The sequence below is a fragment of the Dermacentor silvarum genome, chromosome 2 (assembly GCF_013339745.2).
Source record: "Dermacentor silvarum isolate Dsil-2018 chromosome 2, BIME_Dsil_1.4, whole genome shotgun sequence".
Lineage (NCBI taxonomy): Eukaryota > Metazoa > Arthropoda > Arachnida > Ixodida > Ixodidae > Dermacentor > Dermacentor silvarum.
In genome coordinates this window covers 574,506-592,357 of record NC_051155.1, presented here as the reverse complement: position 1 = coordinate 592,357, position 17,852 = coordinate 574,506, and the positions used below count along the sequence as shown (strand labels likewise).

The 17,852-nt window shown below is 44.1% G+C and overlaps 1 protein-coding gene across 1 annotated transcript in view; it reads left to right on the top strand.

Annotated features, from left to right (window-relative positions):
- The window catches only part of LOC119441281 (zinc finger protein 595), a 34,310-nt gene extending 16,765 nt beyond the window's left edge, over positions 1 to 17,545 (top strand). The window contains exons 3-5 of the mRNA XM_037705904.2: positions 3,847 to 3,994; positions 9,469 to 9,681; positions 10,196 to 17,545. Coding sequence (XP_037561832.1) covers positions 3,847 to 3,994; positions 9,469 to 9,681; positions 10,196 to 10,543 — 709 coding nt within the window. The 3' untranslated portion in view covers positions 10,544 to 17,545. The remainder of the gene's footprint in view (positions 1 to 3,846; positions 3,995 to 9,468; positions 9,682 to 10,195) is intronic.
- The last annotated feature ends 307 nt before the right edge of the window (positions 17,546 to 17,852 follow it).

Sequence of the window (17,852 nt, the reverse complement as noted above, 5' to 3'; positions counted from 1 at the left end):
TGAAAAAAAAAAGGTTCACATTAGAATCAGGTAAATACTGTAATGATTCATTGTGCACTACCATTTTCACTTGAAAATCTTCCTTGGGCAGGCCGAAAGTAAGTGCTTTCAGCTGGAGATTACATGAGCTCGAAACATTTACTGTTTCCTAAGCACCGTCAAAAGACACCCTGCTACTATATTAGGTTTACCTTTTTTTTTTTTTAGGTTTGCTTGCTATCCAGTCAAATTCGAATTATCTGGCAAACACTAGTTTCAGGATCAAATTAACGGAAGTCTACTGTATAATACGGCATGCGTATAAACTTGTTCTAGAAATCACTACTCATTTTTCTGGCACAAATATGCAGAATACATTGCAACTGCTGTCAGTTTGTTAAGTGGCTCAAACAAACGGTTGAGTTTGACATCCCTACTTTCACAAGGCTTTTCAAACAAGCATTTTTCTGAAGGCAGCCTTATGGCTACCTCCATTGATGATATTTGACTAGGAGGTACAGTGGTTTCGTTAGTGTAATACAGTAAGTACTAGTACGGGGCCGGAATAATCTAAACTATTCCAATCTGATTTTATTCCAAATCCACCATCAGCCCTCAGGCAATAGGTTAAAACTATGGGGGCAGGTAAGCAATTCTTAGGATCTGCAAATGCGAGAGCATTACTTGTCACTGAGTTATGTCACCACCAAAGTACGAGACCATCGCAACGCAGTGAAACACGCGAAGCGAGCTGTGCAGCGAAACAATGTTAACCAGCCAAGCCCCTGACAACGCGGAAGGCAGAGCAAGCGGCTGCGGAGTGAGCACGGCGAGCTGCAGCGAAGCAACGTGCACCCCCCAAGTCCCCGACAATGCGAAAGGCAGAGCAAGCGGCTGCAGACGATGAAGACTCCATAGCGCCGATAGTGACGCCACTCCTGTCGTGCGCCATCCAGTGAATTGCCTGCCAGTGAATTGCCTGCCAGGCAGAGCCCATGCACATGCAAATCCTTGAAGATATTCATAACTGTCGCCTGTTGCAACAGTGGCAGTGGAGCAGAGGGCCAAATCCTCACCATGGCCACTACCTTTTTAAGATGAAGATGACGTAATCTGTGTGCTGTTTTTCTGCCACGGCTGTCTGCTGATGGCAGGGTTGCACTATGAGCCAAGTAAGGCTCTCGCATCAAAATAGCTCAGGCTCTGTACCATATGGGCGTGGCACCCGCCCACACAGGTTGGGCCCAAGCCATTTTGACCTGTCACAGGGGGCTGATGGAGGAATTGGAATAAAATCAGATTGGAATGGTTTTATAATATCCTGGCCTAGTAGTAAGATGGTTTTTTACGTCGATTGGCTTTATTGTTAGCTTCTCCACTGGACTTCTGATTCTAGTTAGATGGTGGGCTTTAGCAGTTATCACTATTGTATTTTCTGTTGTGGAGCAAACCATAGGAAAGCTATAAAAGCTTATACTCACGGACAACTTTTCGTGGCTATGCAGCCAGAGCCGAAGAGGCAGAGCCCGTGTGTGGTAGCATCGCTGGATGCAGTGCCACGTTTTAATCCACAAGTTGCGGCATATCGTTACAATGAGGTGAAGAGAACAACAGCTTAAATCGTGGAACTCTATTTTTATTTTAAGCATTTAAGTAAACTATGCACTCCTATATTTGGCACTGAGCATTATAAGAGCGTCCTTATTTCAACATGGCAGAAAACCAAACTTCTCCTTCAGTGATGTGCCCCCAGGCATGTTCTGCTCAAAAACGAATGATGCCGCTCCAAGAACGAAGTTGCCACAAAGTTACGTTGAGTGAGTACGGATTGCTTATGCACTGATACAAATAGGGTAATATCGCCTTCATACCCACAGAATATTGTCCATGAGTATAGCACCTGCACCAAAGGAGTAACATGTGACTGTGTATGAAACCAAGGAAAGCATAGGGTAATTTTGTTACGATAGCAATTATATGAACACTCCAAGCGAATTTTTGCCGTCGTCATCACCGTGAAGTTCCGTATATATTTTGGTATGTGTATGCTATATGCCATGCCATGGTATATGACATGCAGTATATGCTGGTTATATTGCCACACCATTCTATCGCTAAAGTTGCTCATACCAGGTCTTACATTCTTGACAAAACTATTCCTCAGAATTTTGAGAATGTCAGCCCACAAAGGAACATCATGAAACAAAACACCGACAGTGCGTGCCTTTTATCTTACATCTTCTCAGACCTAAATATTAATTGTATGGAACAATAACGGAGCTCAAACCTGAAAATTATGCAGTTTTATTGGCGCGGTTGTGCACTACCTCCGCGATCGGCCAAGGAAAAGAGGTTGGAAACATACCCGATACGGTAAAGTGGTGCTAAAGTCGCTAAGAAAGGCATTGGCTTTAATTAATAAACATAAATGAAATTGTCCAATGGCAGGATTCAACGGAGGACCCCTAGCACAACAGCTTATTTTTACTTAGTCAGCTTACGTTTATATCAATTGATACTGCCACTACAGCTAAGAGCCTTACTGTATTACACTTCATGTAATATTCTAACATGTTGCTATTGCATTCATTGGGTTGCCCTTGTGGTGAAACTATGATACGTTTTTTTTTTAATTTCAGTGCAGAATGAATTATGATTAAAAGCTAAAAAATTTGAAATAAGACTTGTATTGTTAAGAAAAAGAAAAGAAGGGTAAAAGACAGGACAAATTGGCCGCCAGTGGGAGCCGAACCCGCAGCCTCCACATGATGCATACAGAGCTCGCAACTATTGAGCTACAGCGACAGTTGTCTTTCCGTCCAGTTTCTTCAAGTATTTGCATCACACATTAAACTTAGCCCTGGAAGAGTTAACCAGCGTGACTCACAATTTTTGAACGGCAGGCATCCTTGTACGCTATGGACTAAAGCGTAAACAATAGTGCAAGAAAAGACAGTTTGTCACGTCACCAGTGTGAGGCGAAAGTACACCCTAGACTCTGAAGTAGACCAGTGTTCAGCACCTCCTGTGCGGCCGATTACCTTGCAATGTTCTCTTCTTTTTTTTTTTTTTTGATGAAATTCATAATTAAAATATCTGTGAAACATGCTTTGGTTCTCGTCACATGGTGCTCGTAGTACCTCACAAGTGCAAACCGCATATTAAAGCGAAGCTCCCTTTGCGAGCCCTTTCGCATTTCCCTGACTGTGGCTGGTAGTGCTACTGCTGTCCTGCCGAATCACTTGTACTTAAAAAAAAAAATAAAGTTTAATTATGTGCCCAGTGGCGGCACCGAACTTCGGTTCCCCATCACAGCAGCTCGATGCTCTAACCGTAAGGCCACAGTTGCATGTATACTTCTGTCATGCCAACACCAACTAGCTGTTTGAGATGATTGCCACGTGTGTAAAATTGTGTAGCACGAGGGCGCGAGAGCGCATGCGCGTGCTCCAATTTCCTTTACTCCAAAGATGCAGCATTGAAATGGGCAATCTTGGAGCACTTACCGCTTCACGAGAGCTTCGCTTCTCTAGATTACAAGATGTGCGCTTGATCTGTATAATTGCTTTAATATTCTTCCCCAATCATCATATCTACTCACTATGACATCTCTGATGTACAAAACTGTCCCACTGTGACACTGCTGTCCATGCCACCTAAGAAGCTGCCGTCAATCACACCGAGTCGAATGAATCACACCTAGCCTTTAGAACTGGAGATTAGTGCTAGCGTCCTTTAGGCAACAGATGATTCTGATATTTCGTAGAAGGGATCAGCGTACGTAGGCACATTAAATCACGAGAGCAACTTCCCTTCGGAATCCGGTGCTGGGAAATTGTTTAATTGCTCTCGAATGTCTTTTTGCAGGTACCATCCGCGAGTGCTGCTCAAGTCTCACGTGTGCGACATATGTGGCTCGGCATTTCGCTACCAAAGTGGCTTGGCCGTGCACAAGCTCGACAAGCACACCGGACGCACCGAGGGGCGCCTCTTCGAGTGCGAATACTGCGGCAAGGTACGGCGCAATGACACCTAAGCTAGCTGACACCTGGTGTGCTTGCACACCATGAGTCGGCAGAATTAGCCGATGCTCACTAGCACTCGCTCCCCAATATTTTCGCAGGCTACATACTCGCTCACACTCACATGACCTTGCACTTGTCGGCACTCACTCATGTTCCTACTCACTCCCACTCATACTCAGCAACACACTTATAAGTAGGGGCATGCAAATACCAAATGATTTCGAATTGAATATCGAATTGAATCAACAAAGAAATCAAATATTGAATATTAAAAAATTGATTACAGAGCTTAATGGTTCTATATCTTAGGCAAGAAAACACGGTGCTGCACATGGTTTGGGGATCTACTAGGATTGCATAACAAGAATGTAGCAAGCTATGTTAACTTAAAGGGTCCCTGAAACGGTTCGGACAAATTTTGTAGACGCATAGGGTACAGCTACAGTAAAACATTCGCGTCACAATTTAAGTGAAGCGTCTCATATTGAGAGAGCTATGGACGATTACAAGTTACCCTCCTCCCTAGCCATGCATTTCCTCCTCAACTCGTTTGCTGAGTGATCGGGGCTAAGCTCCGCCTTCGCTGGCTCTACGTCATGTTGTGATGTATGTTGTCATCTATTTTCGGTTGTCTTGGGAGCCAGCGCGCGAAGGCTCTCCAACCTCTCCACTAGCCGCCCGGCCATCGATCCCCAGCGAGAGCGATCTGTTGCGAGAGCAGCGTTGCGATCCCCAGCTAGAGTGGCGTTGCGAGCGTTCTGTCACAGCGCCGAGCATGTCCAGTATTCCGGTAACCACAGGCGAGCTGGGTGTTTTGACGAATAGCCAGAGGCGTAAACTAAAGCCCCTCCATACCGCTGTGATGAAGGAGCTCCATAGACGTACGTGAGCGGCCTGATCGGCATGCACGGTCCCAGCCATCAGCTGGCGCAGAGCTTAACCAGCCAAATAGGGAGCTATTATTCCTGTAACCAAGTGCAAAACATTTTAAACATATAATAAGATGTGTTCAAGATTACGCTTCTGCCAAAAATTTGAGCCAGCTGCAAAGGAGAAAAAACTTGGTTATTGCTATATTAGCTGTGTGTTTGGTTGAGCTTTGTGCCGCCAAGTGGGCTGCACCGTGCAAGCAGTTCACGTTTGTGCCTCCATTCATCACGTAAAACGTGGTAAAATGGCCAGTACACTTACGCTTGCATTTACCTGAATACCGGACACGCTAAACTCTATTGTGGCAATCCTTCGATGTGAAGTGACGGCTGCAAACGCGTAGATGCTAGCGCCGTTTGGATACCGACAGTCCGATGCGCTGCAGCCACTCCGCTCGTCTGCTGCCTTGCAGCGGGGCACGATGTCGCAGCTTGACATGTCGCGATCGCTACGTTTGCAGCCCACAATGCAATAAGGGCGAACCATGGTGCTCGCGAAAAGAAAGAACAAGACCAACACTGACCGCGCAGCTCTCGTCAACACGGAGCACGTTTTAACACAAGCAGACAACACTTGCTGTGGGCCGGAAGTGCGTTTAGTGTAGTGATACATGTCCTTGTGCAATCTCTTTGTTACTTCCTTTTTATAGAAACAAATTAACTAACATCTAAACTATTATTAACAACATTTGTTCACAATAATGTTGGAAAAATCATCGATGACGCGCCCTGGGCAGCCAATGGGATAGCTGGCCCAGTGACGTGTTATGGTCCAATTGCGTCACTTAGTCACAAAACTCAGCCGATTGGCGTGCTGAGATCGGTAGCGATGTACCTTTTTAGAACCTTATAATAAATTACACGCTTTACGTGGAGCGCTTAGATGCGTAAATTAATTATCAGAAGGACGTACTCTAACGACTCAGTACGTTTGTACAAAATCGTCAAAATTGTTTCAGAGTCCCTTTAAGTATGTGGAAATCAAGGTACAATCCAACCTCTATATAACGAATTTAAAGAAATTTGTGATGCAACTATTTTCATTTCTCGATCTTAGTTCCATTGAAAACCGTCTATTTATCATGTTTTTTTTTTTTTTTGAAATTTAGCAAAGTAATTTAGTGACAGTTTCAATTTAACGAAGTGTTCAGCCATTTCAAGCATGTACTCAGAGCCTGTATTGCTAGTAAATCTATCAAAGAGAACTATGAAAAATGTCGGCCATGGCAAAAGTAAATTCAAATGTCCTTCCGCATGAAAAGTTTTAGTGGCAAAAATGCCGTCGAAGCTCGCGCGCCGGGATGCGGTAGACAGGAAGTACCACTGCGCCATTTTTCGCATCGATAAGCAATTTGCGGAGGCCGTGGGGCACATGTCAACTCACAGCGCTCACCCGGAGAAACGCGAGAGCTGACAATTCCTTCTGCGCAAGGGGGGTGGGGATGGTGTGAACGCTCGGTAACGTGATCAAGTGCGCACTGCGGGGGAGGGGGGGGGGGGGGGGGACGTGCTTATCTGCCCTCTCCTCTAACGTGCTCGTCTCCTCCTTGCACGTGTCCATGCGCTGGCCACACACCGTATCTTGGAGGTAATCTATCCAGATCAAGCGCAAAGGTAGAGCCGATACGGTCAGTGCTTGATGCACTGCTTGATGTGCATTGGGTTCCCGCGCGTCTAGTGTTGGCGGTCACATAATCTCAAGTTTCCGAGACACAGCGCAAAGCATTCACTCGCGTTGTGACAGCAAGTTCATGGTCATCGAGCGAGATCTGTGAGTGTTTGCCTGAGCGTGCATGGCAAAAACCTTACTTCATGTAGTTGTCTTTCTGAGACAGCCTTTCTGGCAAAACTGGGCCTCTTTTTTTTTTTTTTGCTTTTTTTTGTTCAGGATGAATATTTGTATTTTTTTACGCTTTCGTTTTTAAAGAGGCACTAAAGCCAAATATTATGTCAAGCTAAAGTGATAGATTAATGCTCGATAATCTCTAAGGTGCCAGAATTATCGCGAACAGAGCCTTAGTAACCGTGACATTTAGGTAAATGCAGGACACGATTAGAGGCTCCCACAGGACATTCAAGTACTTGCCCGATGATGAAAACACTCCTCATTTAAATTCAGTCACTAGTACTGAACCACTCATTATAGAAACATCATTGTATTGCATTATAAGACGAAAGAAAATACTACTTGTCCAGTTCTATTTAACTTTTAGAAAAAAGAACTCATTGACATTACCCTTGACAATGATGCGGGCAGTTGAAAGGTTTCATTATCGCGTAGTGCTGTGTTGGTTTTGCTGGCTCGCGAAACTGGCACAAACTGCAAGTAGCAGAGAATTCCACTTCCATGTGATGTTGAGGGATGCCCGAACGGTCCACGCCACTTGAACAAAAGCAGCTTCTGCGGCCAATCCACCGCTGTGTCTTGGATTGGTTTCTCCATGGCTGCGCGTTTGTGTTTTGTGCAAAAAACCGTACCGCCGTCTGTCGGGCGCCATTTTACTCACCGACGGCAGCAAAGGGCGGCGCTACCCGCCACCTGGTTGGGTGGCGGGTAATTTGAATTGCGATAGAGATATTTAGACCCTTCAGATGCAATTTTCTCATAAACTAAGCTTTTTCTTGGTACGAAACAAGCATTACGAGATTACTGGAATGATAGTCAAACAGTCCACATTGAATTAGTATTTGCCTTTAGTGTCCCTTTAATTTGTGGGCGCCAGCTGTGGGCACTAAGCACAGTCAGCCACGGCGTCCAAGATTTACGGCGCCGCACGACACAACACACGTAAATTTCGGATACCGTGAGTCACGTCGATGGATTGCTCTCGGCACAATCTGCACCGCACGCGCTGGTGCTCATAATTGCGCTATATTGACCCACCTTCTTGTAATTTGTTTATAAGTGCTTACTAACAAGATACTATCCACCAGGAATGCTCTGGGAATTTGTAAAGTTGTTTTTACTGCTGTAACCTTAAAACCTCGAATTAACAAAATTCATGATTTAACGAAGTTTTTCTCTGCTGGTACAAATTGTTATATCAAGGTTTGACTTTGTACATACAGCATGGTCTACTCTTATTAAAGGTAACTCCAAATTTGTATGCCTGCACTGATTACAGCTCAATTCTAATATATGAAAGTATGGAAAAAAATTTTAGCAAAATAATGTTGAGTATAATAAAGTGCTATTTTCCTTCTGAAGCTAAAGAATTAGTGACGTTATGTTGTACTGAATCCTAATAAGGTTCCACTTTAATGGTGGGCCCGTGTTTTATGGCAGTCTTTAATTGCAGTAGAAAAGTTTTGCTTTCCAGTTTTTCTCTAAAATACAGGAGGGCTTTTCCATCTTTATGACAGAGGCTATCGAAGCATGGACTGCTTACGTGCAACTCAATCACCGCTCCGTGCATAGCCATTTTTGGCGCTGTGCGGTTCAACAGTAAAGAGCAGGCGCCTTGTCATTGTGGGGTTCAGCATCATTTTCGACGTTTCAAAGGTTCTCAAATTGAAAACGCCAACGCTGATTGCCGCGAGGCTGTGTGTCCAATCCCCACATCAAGCCGAGCCAGGCGCCAATCCGCAGTGCACATTTTGTGGGGAGGGGGCAGGGTGGCGACGACCGACTCTGTGTGCGCAACAAAGTTAAACAAATCTTTAGTTGTACCATGTCGTGTTTTACAAGAAAGTTGCAGTATAGTTGTCTTACTAACAGCTGCCAATGCGGATAGAGGTACTCTGAACATTTAGGGCCTACAGCAGAACTAGAACAACAAAAACGAAAACCGCGTTTTTGTTTATGTTAATGCAGCAGAACACTAAAAAGAAGAATGTGCAACCAAGCTGTGAGGCATTACAAAATTTAAATTTGGTGTATTTATATTTATTCAGTAGGAAGAAAAAGCAGAACTCGAGACATTTGGCCATTCCGACTGGGTCGAGTCAGGACAGAGAACATCTTGTCAAAAGTTTAGACTTTCCCGTTAAATGTAGGGCTGTTGGCAATCATAATCTCTACATTGAATATACTGAATATTTAAATAATCTAACAATAAATATTCAATTTGCGAATCGAATTATTTGAATGTTCGCTATTCAAATCGGTGATATTCAATTATTTGCACACCCCTACCTATAAACCTTTATGACCTTATAGATATGATGCCTGTGGAAAATGTAGAGTGTAGCTAACATTCTTTTGCTTCATGTAGATGGCATTTTATTGTAACTGAAAGATAGCCTAATTGTCCCATGACAAACAGAATTGAAGCAATGTTTGAAAAAATTCTTCTGTTAATCAGTGGAGATCAATTAAAAAAAAGAAGTGAGCGCAGTATGCTGATGCATTAAACCAAGCACTAGTGATGCGTGCTGGAACCTTTATAATGTACCATGAAATGCATGCCTGTGCCAAAAGTATTTCAGCTTGTATAGGATGCATCCCATGCACCCGTTCTGAATCGTTTAGGCCTCTAGGCCACTTTGCATTTTTTGCCCCATAGCACTTCACCTTGCACTGCGCGTACGTGCAGGTGTTCGGACGCAGCAATGTGCTGGCCATGCATCTGCGCCTGCACACTGGCGAGCGGCCCTACCTGTGCCAGCACTGCGGGCTGACCTTCCGTAACCCCACCAACCTGAAGTATCACACTGTCAACATGCACACCAAAAACTATGCCGTCTCCTGCCCCATATGCCACCGCGGGTTTGTTGTGCGACGAAAACTTGTCAAGCACCTCATGCAGGTGCGTACCCCTTTGCGGATGCGTGTAACCTTCTTTTCTCTGCTGAATTTCCTCTTGCACGTTTTTTTTGTGTGTTTAGACACTTCCTTGAAGTTTGAAGTTAATTGTAGACTTGCTTAAACAGTACATGTGCACTTTAGATGCTTTCCAAGACCCAGCAAAATGGTGAGGCTTATGCAGTGCTGACTAACCGCCATGTCCTCTGCAACAGAGGTATTCCAGAAAAGAGAGAATATGGGGTAGGACTTATAATTCATGAGGACAAAGTGGGCAACATTGAATTCTACAGCATTAATGAGAAGGTAGCATTCGTCATGTTAAAGCTAAATAGGAGATATAGATTAACGGTAATACAAGCCTACGCTCCAACCTCCATTCATGATGACGAAGAAATAAAACAGTTTTACTGAGATGTTGAATTAGCAATGAGAAAGGTGCAAACTCAGTATACTGTAGTCATGGTTTGTGACTGAAATAACCTGACGCAACAGCCACTTGCTACACCATCTTGCAGGTGCACAAAGTAACTGGCATTGTGAACACGTCATCACGAAAGGGCCGTGCCAAACCAGTCTACATCGAACACACCACGGTGCCTGTAGTGTCGGCAGAGACCGGCGACGACATGGTGCTTAACGTGATGCAGATTGTGGACACTGCCGATCAGGCGGTGACTGCCACAGAACTAAGCCACGCAGTCGAGGAACTCAACAGTGCTGTCACTACAACCGAAGACACGGTGAGCGCAGTCATGGAAGAGTCTGTAGTGGACAACGTGGTGGAGGAAGCTGTGGAAATGGTGGACATTTCAGGCGTCGAGTTTGTGAGTGGTGCAACTGTGGAATGCTACACCGTCAGTTGACAGGCCGCAAGACCAGCTCAGTTTGGTCATCATATAGAAGGCCCTTTGATGAGCTCATGTAGTTGATCTCTGTTTTTCACTTGTCATGTTTTGTTAAAACTGTGGGTGTGCGAATACTGGAATGTTCAATTCTGAATCGAATAGCGAACGTTTGAAAAATTCGATTCACGAATCGAATATCTAATATACGATTTCTTGAATATCGGTGCCTTCGGTGAATTACCCGGCCGTGGTCGATGCCTTGACGCACGCAGCGTTCCCACGGTGCACAATCTTCATCGGTACGAGGTTCGACCAGGTCAACCGGACCAATCGAAATGATTAATGCTCGCACGAACTTGCTGTGGGCCTTCCAATTTGAGAACTCGTTACTGCCAGCAATGAGCACGGTCGACGCGTGCAGCATCGCGTTACGCAAGGCACTTTCCGCGCTTTTGTCTGTCGTGCAGATTGGCCTTAACGAGCTGACAATAACCCACAAGAACCACGCTGTAAAGATGGAAATACCTTCCTGTTTTCTGGAAGAAAACTGGAATACTTAATAAGCAATAAAACATCGCTATCAAGCATAGTATCCCAGCTATTAAACTTTTATGACAACTTCGCTATTTCTTCAGCTTGAGAGGGAAAAAAAGCACTTATATTTTTCAGACATTCTGTCGATAAAAATATATTCCAGATCTTTGTATACAAACTGAGCTGTTACCAGTTCTGTCATAATAATTTGATGTGTCCTTTAAATAATAAGAGTAGAGCATACTATGCATCTCGATTCATAGGTACCTAAGTTGCTGATAGCTAGCAAGATTCTTGTGAAGTAATGTACGTGATTAGCCTCATGAGCATGTGCAGCACTGTTTTTTGCACAAAATTTAGAAGCATAAATGTTTGTGTTAAATTTTCTGATATTCGATTCTATAGTCTTTTTTTTTTCTCTTGATTCGATTCAAACTATACATTCGCACACCCCTAGTTAAAACCACTCATCAGCGTGTTGCATGCTCGTGTTTTGTTATATAAAAAGTCTTTTTTGCAGTAGCATAGCGTAACTGGCTGCAAACATTCAGATTTGGGGAGCAATTGCTGTGGAACTCCGCGAGATATCACTACCAACGAGGCCAAGCTTGCACTTTTAATGGTTATGGAAACAGCTATGGCAAGCAGTCAGACAAGTTGGTTTGCGACCCAACTTTTGAATGTTATGCTGTCACTTGATGAGCTTCCTGACCATTTTGGTTTAAATTTGTCTGAAAGGCTTTTCTTTAAACCTGTATGCTTGGCTTACTTTTTCTTCCTTCTTATCTTTTGTTGGACCCATGCTGTGTACATATGGCATGCTTATGTTTATAGAAAAGTGTGCACAGTCCTTTAATAGATGTCATTTTAAATCCCTTTTCATTCTGCTGACCCTGGTTTGTTCGAAACAAAAATTTCTGCATACTATATGAGATATTGCCTAGCTTTGTGAATGCACATCATATAATCGATGTAATGCCACAAATTTTAGGTCATGCCTACTGATTGCAGACTGTTTTTCTGCCTTCATGAGAAGTGCACCTTGACAACAACACTCATGTGCCTGGTTTACGAAAAGAATACAATCTGGTTTCGTTAATTCAACATCTTCAGTGGTTGCACTGCATGCTCGTATGCATTTATGAATGGAGAAGTTCTGTACTTCTGCCTTGAAAGGTTCTCTGTCTGCGAGGGACTATGAACAAAAGAATGTTAAGCACGACTTGTCACACTAGGATCTTAGCCATGCCCGAATGCAAACAGTGATGTGTCTCGTTGAACAATGTATACAGTTCAGGCGGTGCGTGCTGGACATCACCTTGAAACAACTTAGTCGCAGCAGATAATACGTGCGGATTGCACTGGTGTATGTGATTATGCGTTGGTGATTATGCCTTCTCATCTCTGTTGTATCCTTCTCTGTCGCCTCTACCTCACCGAATTCAACACAAAAGTGTCTGGCTTCACTATGTTCGGCTCTTGGCTGCCTATACACTAAAAAGCTAATGTTTTTAGAGTGTCTGATAGGGGCTATTCAAGTGTGCGAAAAAATGTAGCAGTTCAAAAAAAAGAATTTTGAGGGAAACAAATGTTCTTTTATTGCATTTTACTCCTCCAACAGTTGGAAAACTTCTTAACGCACCTTTTGCTCTGTAAAAAGTGCGACAAACTTGTTTGAACTTTCTGCTGATTATGTCAAGAGCAATCTGAAAAAAAAAAAATAATAATAATTTTTCAGAGAGAAAAAGGTACCTCTATTGCACTTTACTCTGCCAACAGTAGAAAGCCCGTTCATGCATTTTTTGCTCTGTCTTGCTGTAAAGATATAATTTTTTCATCATGTGTGTTCTGTTGTTTAACATACAGACCAATGTGCATTGTCATGAAGCGATAAAGTGCGCCGTTCATGGACAATGCAACTGCGGATCGTTGGCTGTCCACAAATTTGGCTGACAGCTTTCGAAGATGCACAAGGATTTTCTGCTGCACTTTTTATGCATACGAGCAAATTTTTCACTAAATGCATACCCCCACCGTTATGACATTTCTGATAAGCTGCAGCCAACCAAGCACAAGTGATTACCTTCAACCTGATCTCCCGAGAGAGCTGACATTGTGTTACAGTGACAGCTGTCATGCTTTCTGTTGTAAAAATTCTTGTCCACATTGTTAAAAAGCTAATTTGAGATAGTGTTGAGCTGTTGATAATGCAGATGATCGAAAGTTTCTTCATCAGGCGTTTATTCAATCAAAATCGCTTTGCCATTAGGCTTAGCAACCAAATGGCATTTAGAAAGCTGGCAAATCATTCTGCCACGAGTTCGGTCAATTAGAGCAGCAACATTCATGATGTGGTACACATGTATTTTTTATGAGAAATTCAACAAACCGTGTGTCATCTGAATTTACTGCTGCCATTATACACTCTATGTTGTGTGTTGCAGTGCCACAACATCAAGCGAGGTCAAAAAGTAGTATTATACAACAGTGAAGTTGTTAGTGAGCGATCATATTGTAAAAAGCACAAATTAGGACAAGGGAGAGGACACGGACAGAATGCTGACTACCAGCTGCTGTGTTGTGCTGAAGGCAATGTAGTAGACATTCGTTAATTTCACTCCGTTTAATTCGACTTTTCAGTTAATTTGATCCTGCCCAAAGGTCCCGGCCGGCACCCATGCATTTCTATGGGCCCAAACTTTCATTATTTCAATCCAAAATTGGTCTTTGCCAGATAATTCGAACTTGACCAGTGAGCGTGCATGCACTTGACCCGTGTGACCCTAATAGCGATCCCTTTACTGGCAGCAACTGTCTCTGCAGAGCTTAAGGGACAGTGAATGCGTTTAACATGCGTCGTCCGGAATAAGTTATAACAGCACCACACAATGTCGGATTACAGTGTATACCCTAACTCGTGCCATTTTCTTCCCCAAGAAAATGAAGTCGAAAACCACGGTTGCGGCGCTTCTACACTTTGCCGCATAACACGGCTATATTGAACTGAAGCTGACTTTAAAAACCGTGCGGCAGTGCTGACTTTCGAAAACCAGCAGCTACTGTGTGACACATTAGACCCTTGCCCATTTTTCTTGCTGAAAATCGGATGCCCATTAGATTTTTACGTTGTTTAGGAGATTCAATGTTATTTCTACTTTGGATGCATAGAAAGTGAGTGCGTGTTTGATTTGGGGGCGTATTAGAATCTGGCAGATACTACCAAATGAATCAATCCCACCAGGGTCGAATTAAGGGAAGTCGACTGTACTATATTCTCTGTGTATAGACTATTGTCTTCAGCGAAATCAACACAACAGTTGGTAGTCAGCGCAGCTTTTACATCCCCTCTTGCTGTTTTTACGTCATGAGTTCAAGAAGCTGTTTGGGTACTGTTCTTCGGCATAGCTCATTTAGTAGCTCTTAAATAACTTGTTTTTTTTTAGCATGTTCTTTTTCCTAAGTAGCTATCTCGAACTGTCACTCAATGCTGTCTGCAAAGATGTTAGCAGACAAAGTGTTGCAGTGGTCATTGTACCACTGCAACACTTTGACCGTATCACAATTTTCTGTAGACAATTTTGTTTACCTAACTTCACATACAAAATTTTGACTATAACTGCAGTGTTTGTTCAGCAAGATGCGACTCTTTCTTTTGCCCTCCGTATCCTACGTGACGTCATATATATCCAAAATATGAATTTGCTTTAGTCTCTTTTTAAACATTCACTTGAAGCACTGGCTCTGAATATAATGGAATTGTGGAATATCGGACCTTATCCTTATGCCTATTTGTGTGGCAAAGGCATTAAGAACCTGTTTTGCTCGTTTCATTAGGGACATGTTCCCGTGGTATGCATAAAAGTCATTACAAAACATTACCGCTACGGCAGCAGCAGAGTTTTGATTGCAGCAAGAGATTTGATTGCAAGGCTCTGAGTGCAGTTCTTGGCCTACCACTGAGGGGGACCGAGCGAGCGCAGCATTTTTTCAGAAGTGTAACACTCTTTTAAGAAGTTAAGAATGGCTAGAAAGTACTGCCGTAATGTTCCGAGCAAATGCCCCCCCTCAAGCAAGTTGAAATTACCAGAAAAAGTTAGGGGGGCGCTATCCCGGAACGGCACCAAAATTCAATATGGCAGCGACAAAATTTTCCCACCAGAAAAAAAAAAAGCACAGTGGGAATGGAGTTAAAGTTTTATTTAACATGAACTTTATTAAGGCAAAGGTTTGTTAGTGCTGTTTATCACTCTCAAAACCATCGGAACAACTGCAGAACTAGCGCATCGAAGCTGCACCAGCGCATCGCTGCGACCGGCGGCATGAACATTGTTTATGCAGCTTCTATTCCAAGCAAAATGATGTCCGCTAGAGTAAAGTGATGCATAATGTTCGCTTTACTAAAAACCATGTCCATGGTCAAACGTTTAGCACTAACGAGAGTTCCAATACAAGTCGAGCTCAGCTGTAGTGCATGGTTACCAACGGTGGACAGTGAACCACGGCTCGGCCATGCTCACATCGCAGCTGGCGGCACCGCAAATATCAGCATATTTTCGTCATCGTGTGAAATTATTGCGAGGAGAGGGTAAAGTGCAACAATAGTAACAAAACATTGCTGCTTGGGAGCGTCGGCAGTTCGTTCTGAAGCACCGAGGGCTACAGATTCGAAGTGAACCGGAAAAGGCGTAGCGACGATATCGGTAGCAAGTGATCAGCCACGAAGCTGCCGGCGATGCCGGAGCGTAGCCGCGACCGCTCCTTTGTCACTGAGTGGTCATGTCACTGTGCCGCAGGGAAATCTTCTGTACTGCGTGACAGGCAGATCTTGCCGCCGGCTGCAGTTCGCACCGGGGCGCCCGGGTGCGACTGTGACTGGATGAAATGGTGCATTTGGTCACCCCAGTGCGCACCGGTGCGATTTGCTGAATTTGCCATTATTTTCGTGGACTGGATGGGGCAGACCAGTGTTGCCTGGGTAAGGTATGTGATAAGGGCGTGGAGCAGGGGAGCGCTTTCCCGGAACGCGGCAATTTGAAATTAGCAGCGAAGTTAGGGGGGGGGCTCTTGCACGGGTGGGGGCGCTTGCTCGGAATTTTACGGTCTGTACCTCAGTCTCCCTAGATACTACAGTGTTTGTTTTCAAAATGCAAGCAGTAACAACCATTGAGAAATAAGTCGCCTGAGCAAAAGTGCACTCTCATATAAATTGTGAAGATATCATTTAATGTCCATATGAATATTTGAGCCAAGTTGAGCAGGTCGTGTTTGAAGACGTTGTGGTCTCTATCTCGCGGTGCTCCAGCGGGAGTCACCCAAACCACTGCGTGGGTCCGAGGATCCAAGTCCTCGGGGGGACAATCAGCTCAGTCACGTGTGTTCATGTGCCTGAAGCGCACGCTCGTTCGGCTTGCTCAGGGAGCGAGACAGAGCGTCGCAAGGAGAAGGCCCAGAGTATGAGGAAGGTGTTTATTATACAACCACCTTGGCATTGTCCAACTGTTACACCCTATCTGCACGGCGCACATGAGCCGGAGATCCCGCAATTCAAGGGTGGCACAAAAGTATTGGAGAACACCGTAACATGGCACTATACAGGAGGATAGCTCCGAACGACCGTGCTACCAGGGCAATGTTCCTTCAGCTTGGTATAGCCTCCGAGGTATAGACCCGGTCCAGTACGACCGTGCACGTGAGGTGAGCTGCGCCTCTTTGGCGTAACCTCCTGAACAGGAGCAGTGAATAGGTGTGCACCCACCTCGGGTCGAGGACCTTTGGTAAGGCCGGCGAGAGCTTCCCTCCACGCCCCCCGCTCTTGGTCGGCTCGAGCCACCAGGACAGAGGGGACGCGAGTTCTTGCCCAAACAGACCAATCAGGTGAGCTCCTGGTCTGCTTGAAGGTGGACAGCGACAAGTATTTTACAGTCCCGCTGCTGTACGGTGCCCTCGGAGGAAAGAGAGAGAAAAAGCAGCGGACTGCACGCACGATATTCGCAAGCTACCTCACCGCAATGCAGCCCCTATACTGAAAACGTGCTCCGCTATAGCGCCGCAATGAAATGGACAAACGCAATTCCCACAATGTAAATATTGGAATTCTATTGTAGATGGCTGATTGTTTCATTTAGTGTATTTTGTTTGTTTGCCTGTGTGTATGTGTGCGCGCATGTGCGCGACAGGAAGTGCTAGTATTCATGCTTGTTTCTTTGCACCAAATCGATAGCATTACCAATAATGTACTGAAAAAGAATATGCATCGCCTCAAGGAAAACAAGACAAGTTCGTATACGCCTTGTTCTTTCATTGCATGACTTCTTGCAGCTGTGCTCTTCATTGAAAACTCCCTTTAAAATTATTCAGAATCCCTCTGTACAGAAAAAAAAGAAACGGGGATATTTATTGTGATTCTGTATTCAAGTAATGAGCATTTTTGATGTTTCTTTTCCTTTCAGATGATTGAGCACTGTAAATAAATGAAGTATATTCATACCCTTTGGGATCATTGCTTCATGCATCTTTACAAGTAAAAATTGTAGCAATAATCATGATAGTAATGGTATTTATTCGTACAGTCACATGCGTAAAAACTGAAGCTTTGAAGCCCATAAAGTCACAGCGGCCATGTGACCTTCAGTAACACAAAGTGATTGAACGAAAAATAAAGGCACCGTAGCATTACTAGTAGTATTAGTATAGTAGTAGCATTGTAATTAATGGATAAGGTCAAAAAGGGGAAAGGAAATGACAGGCCACAGGTGTCAACTGTCCCGCTTTCCAGGGGACTGTTCCACAGCTG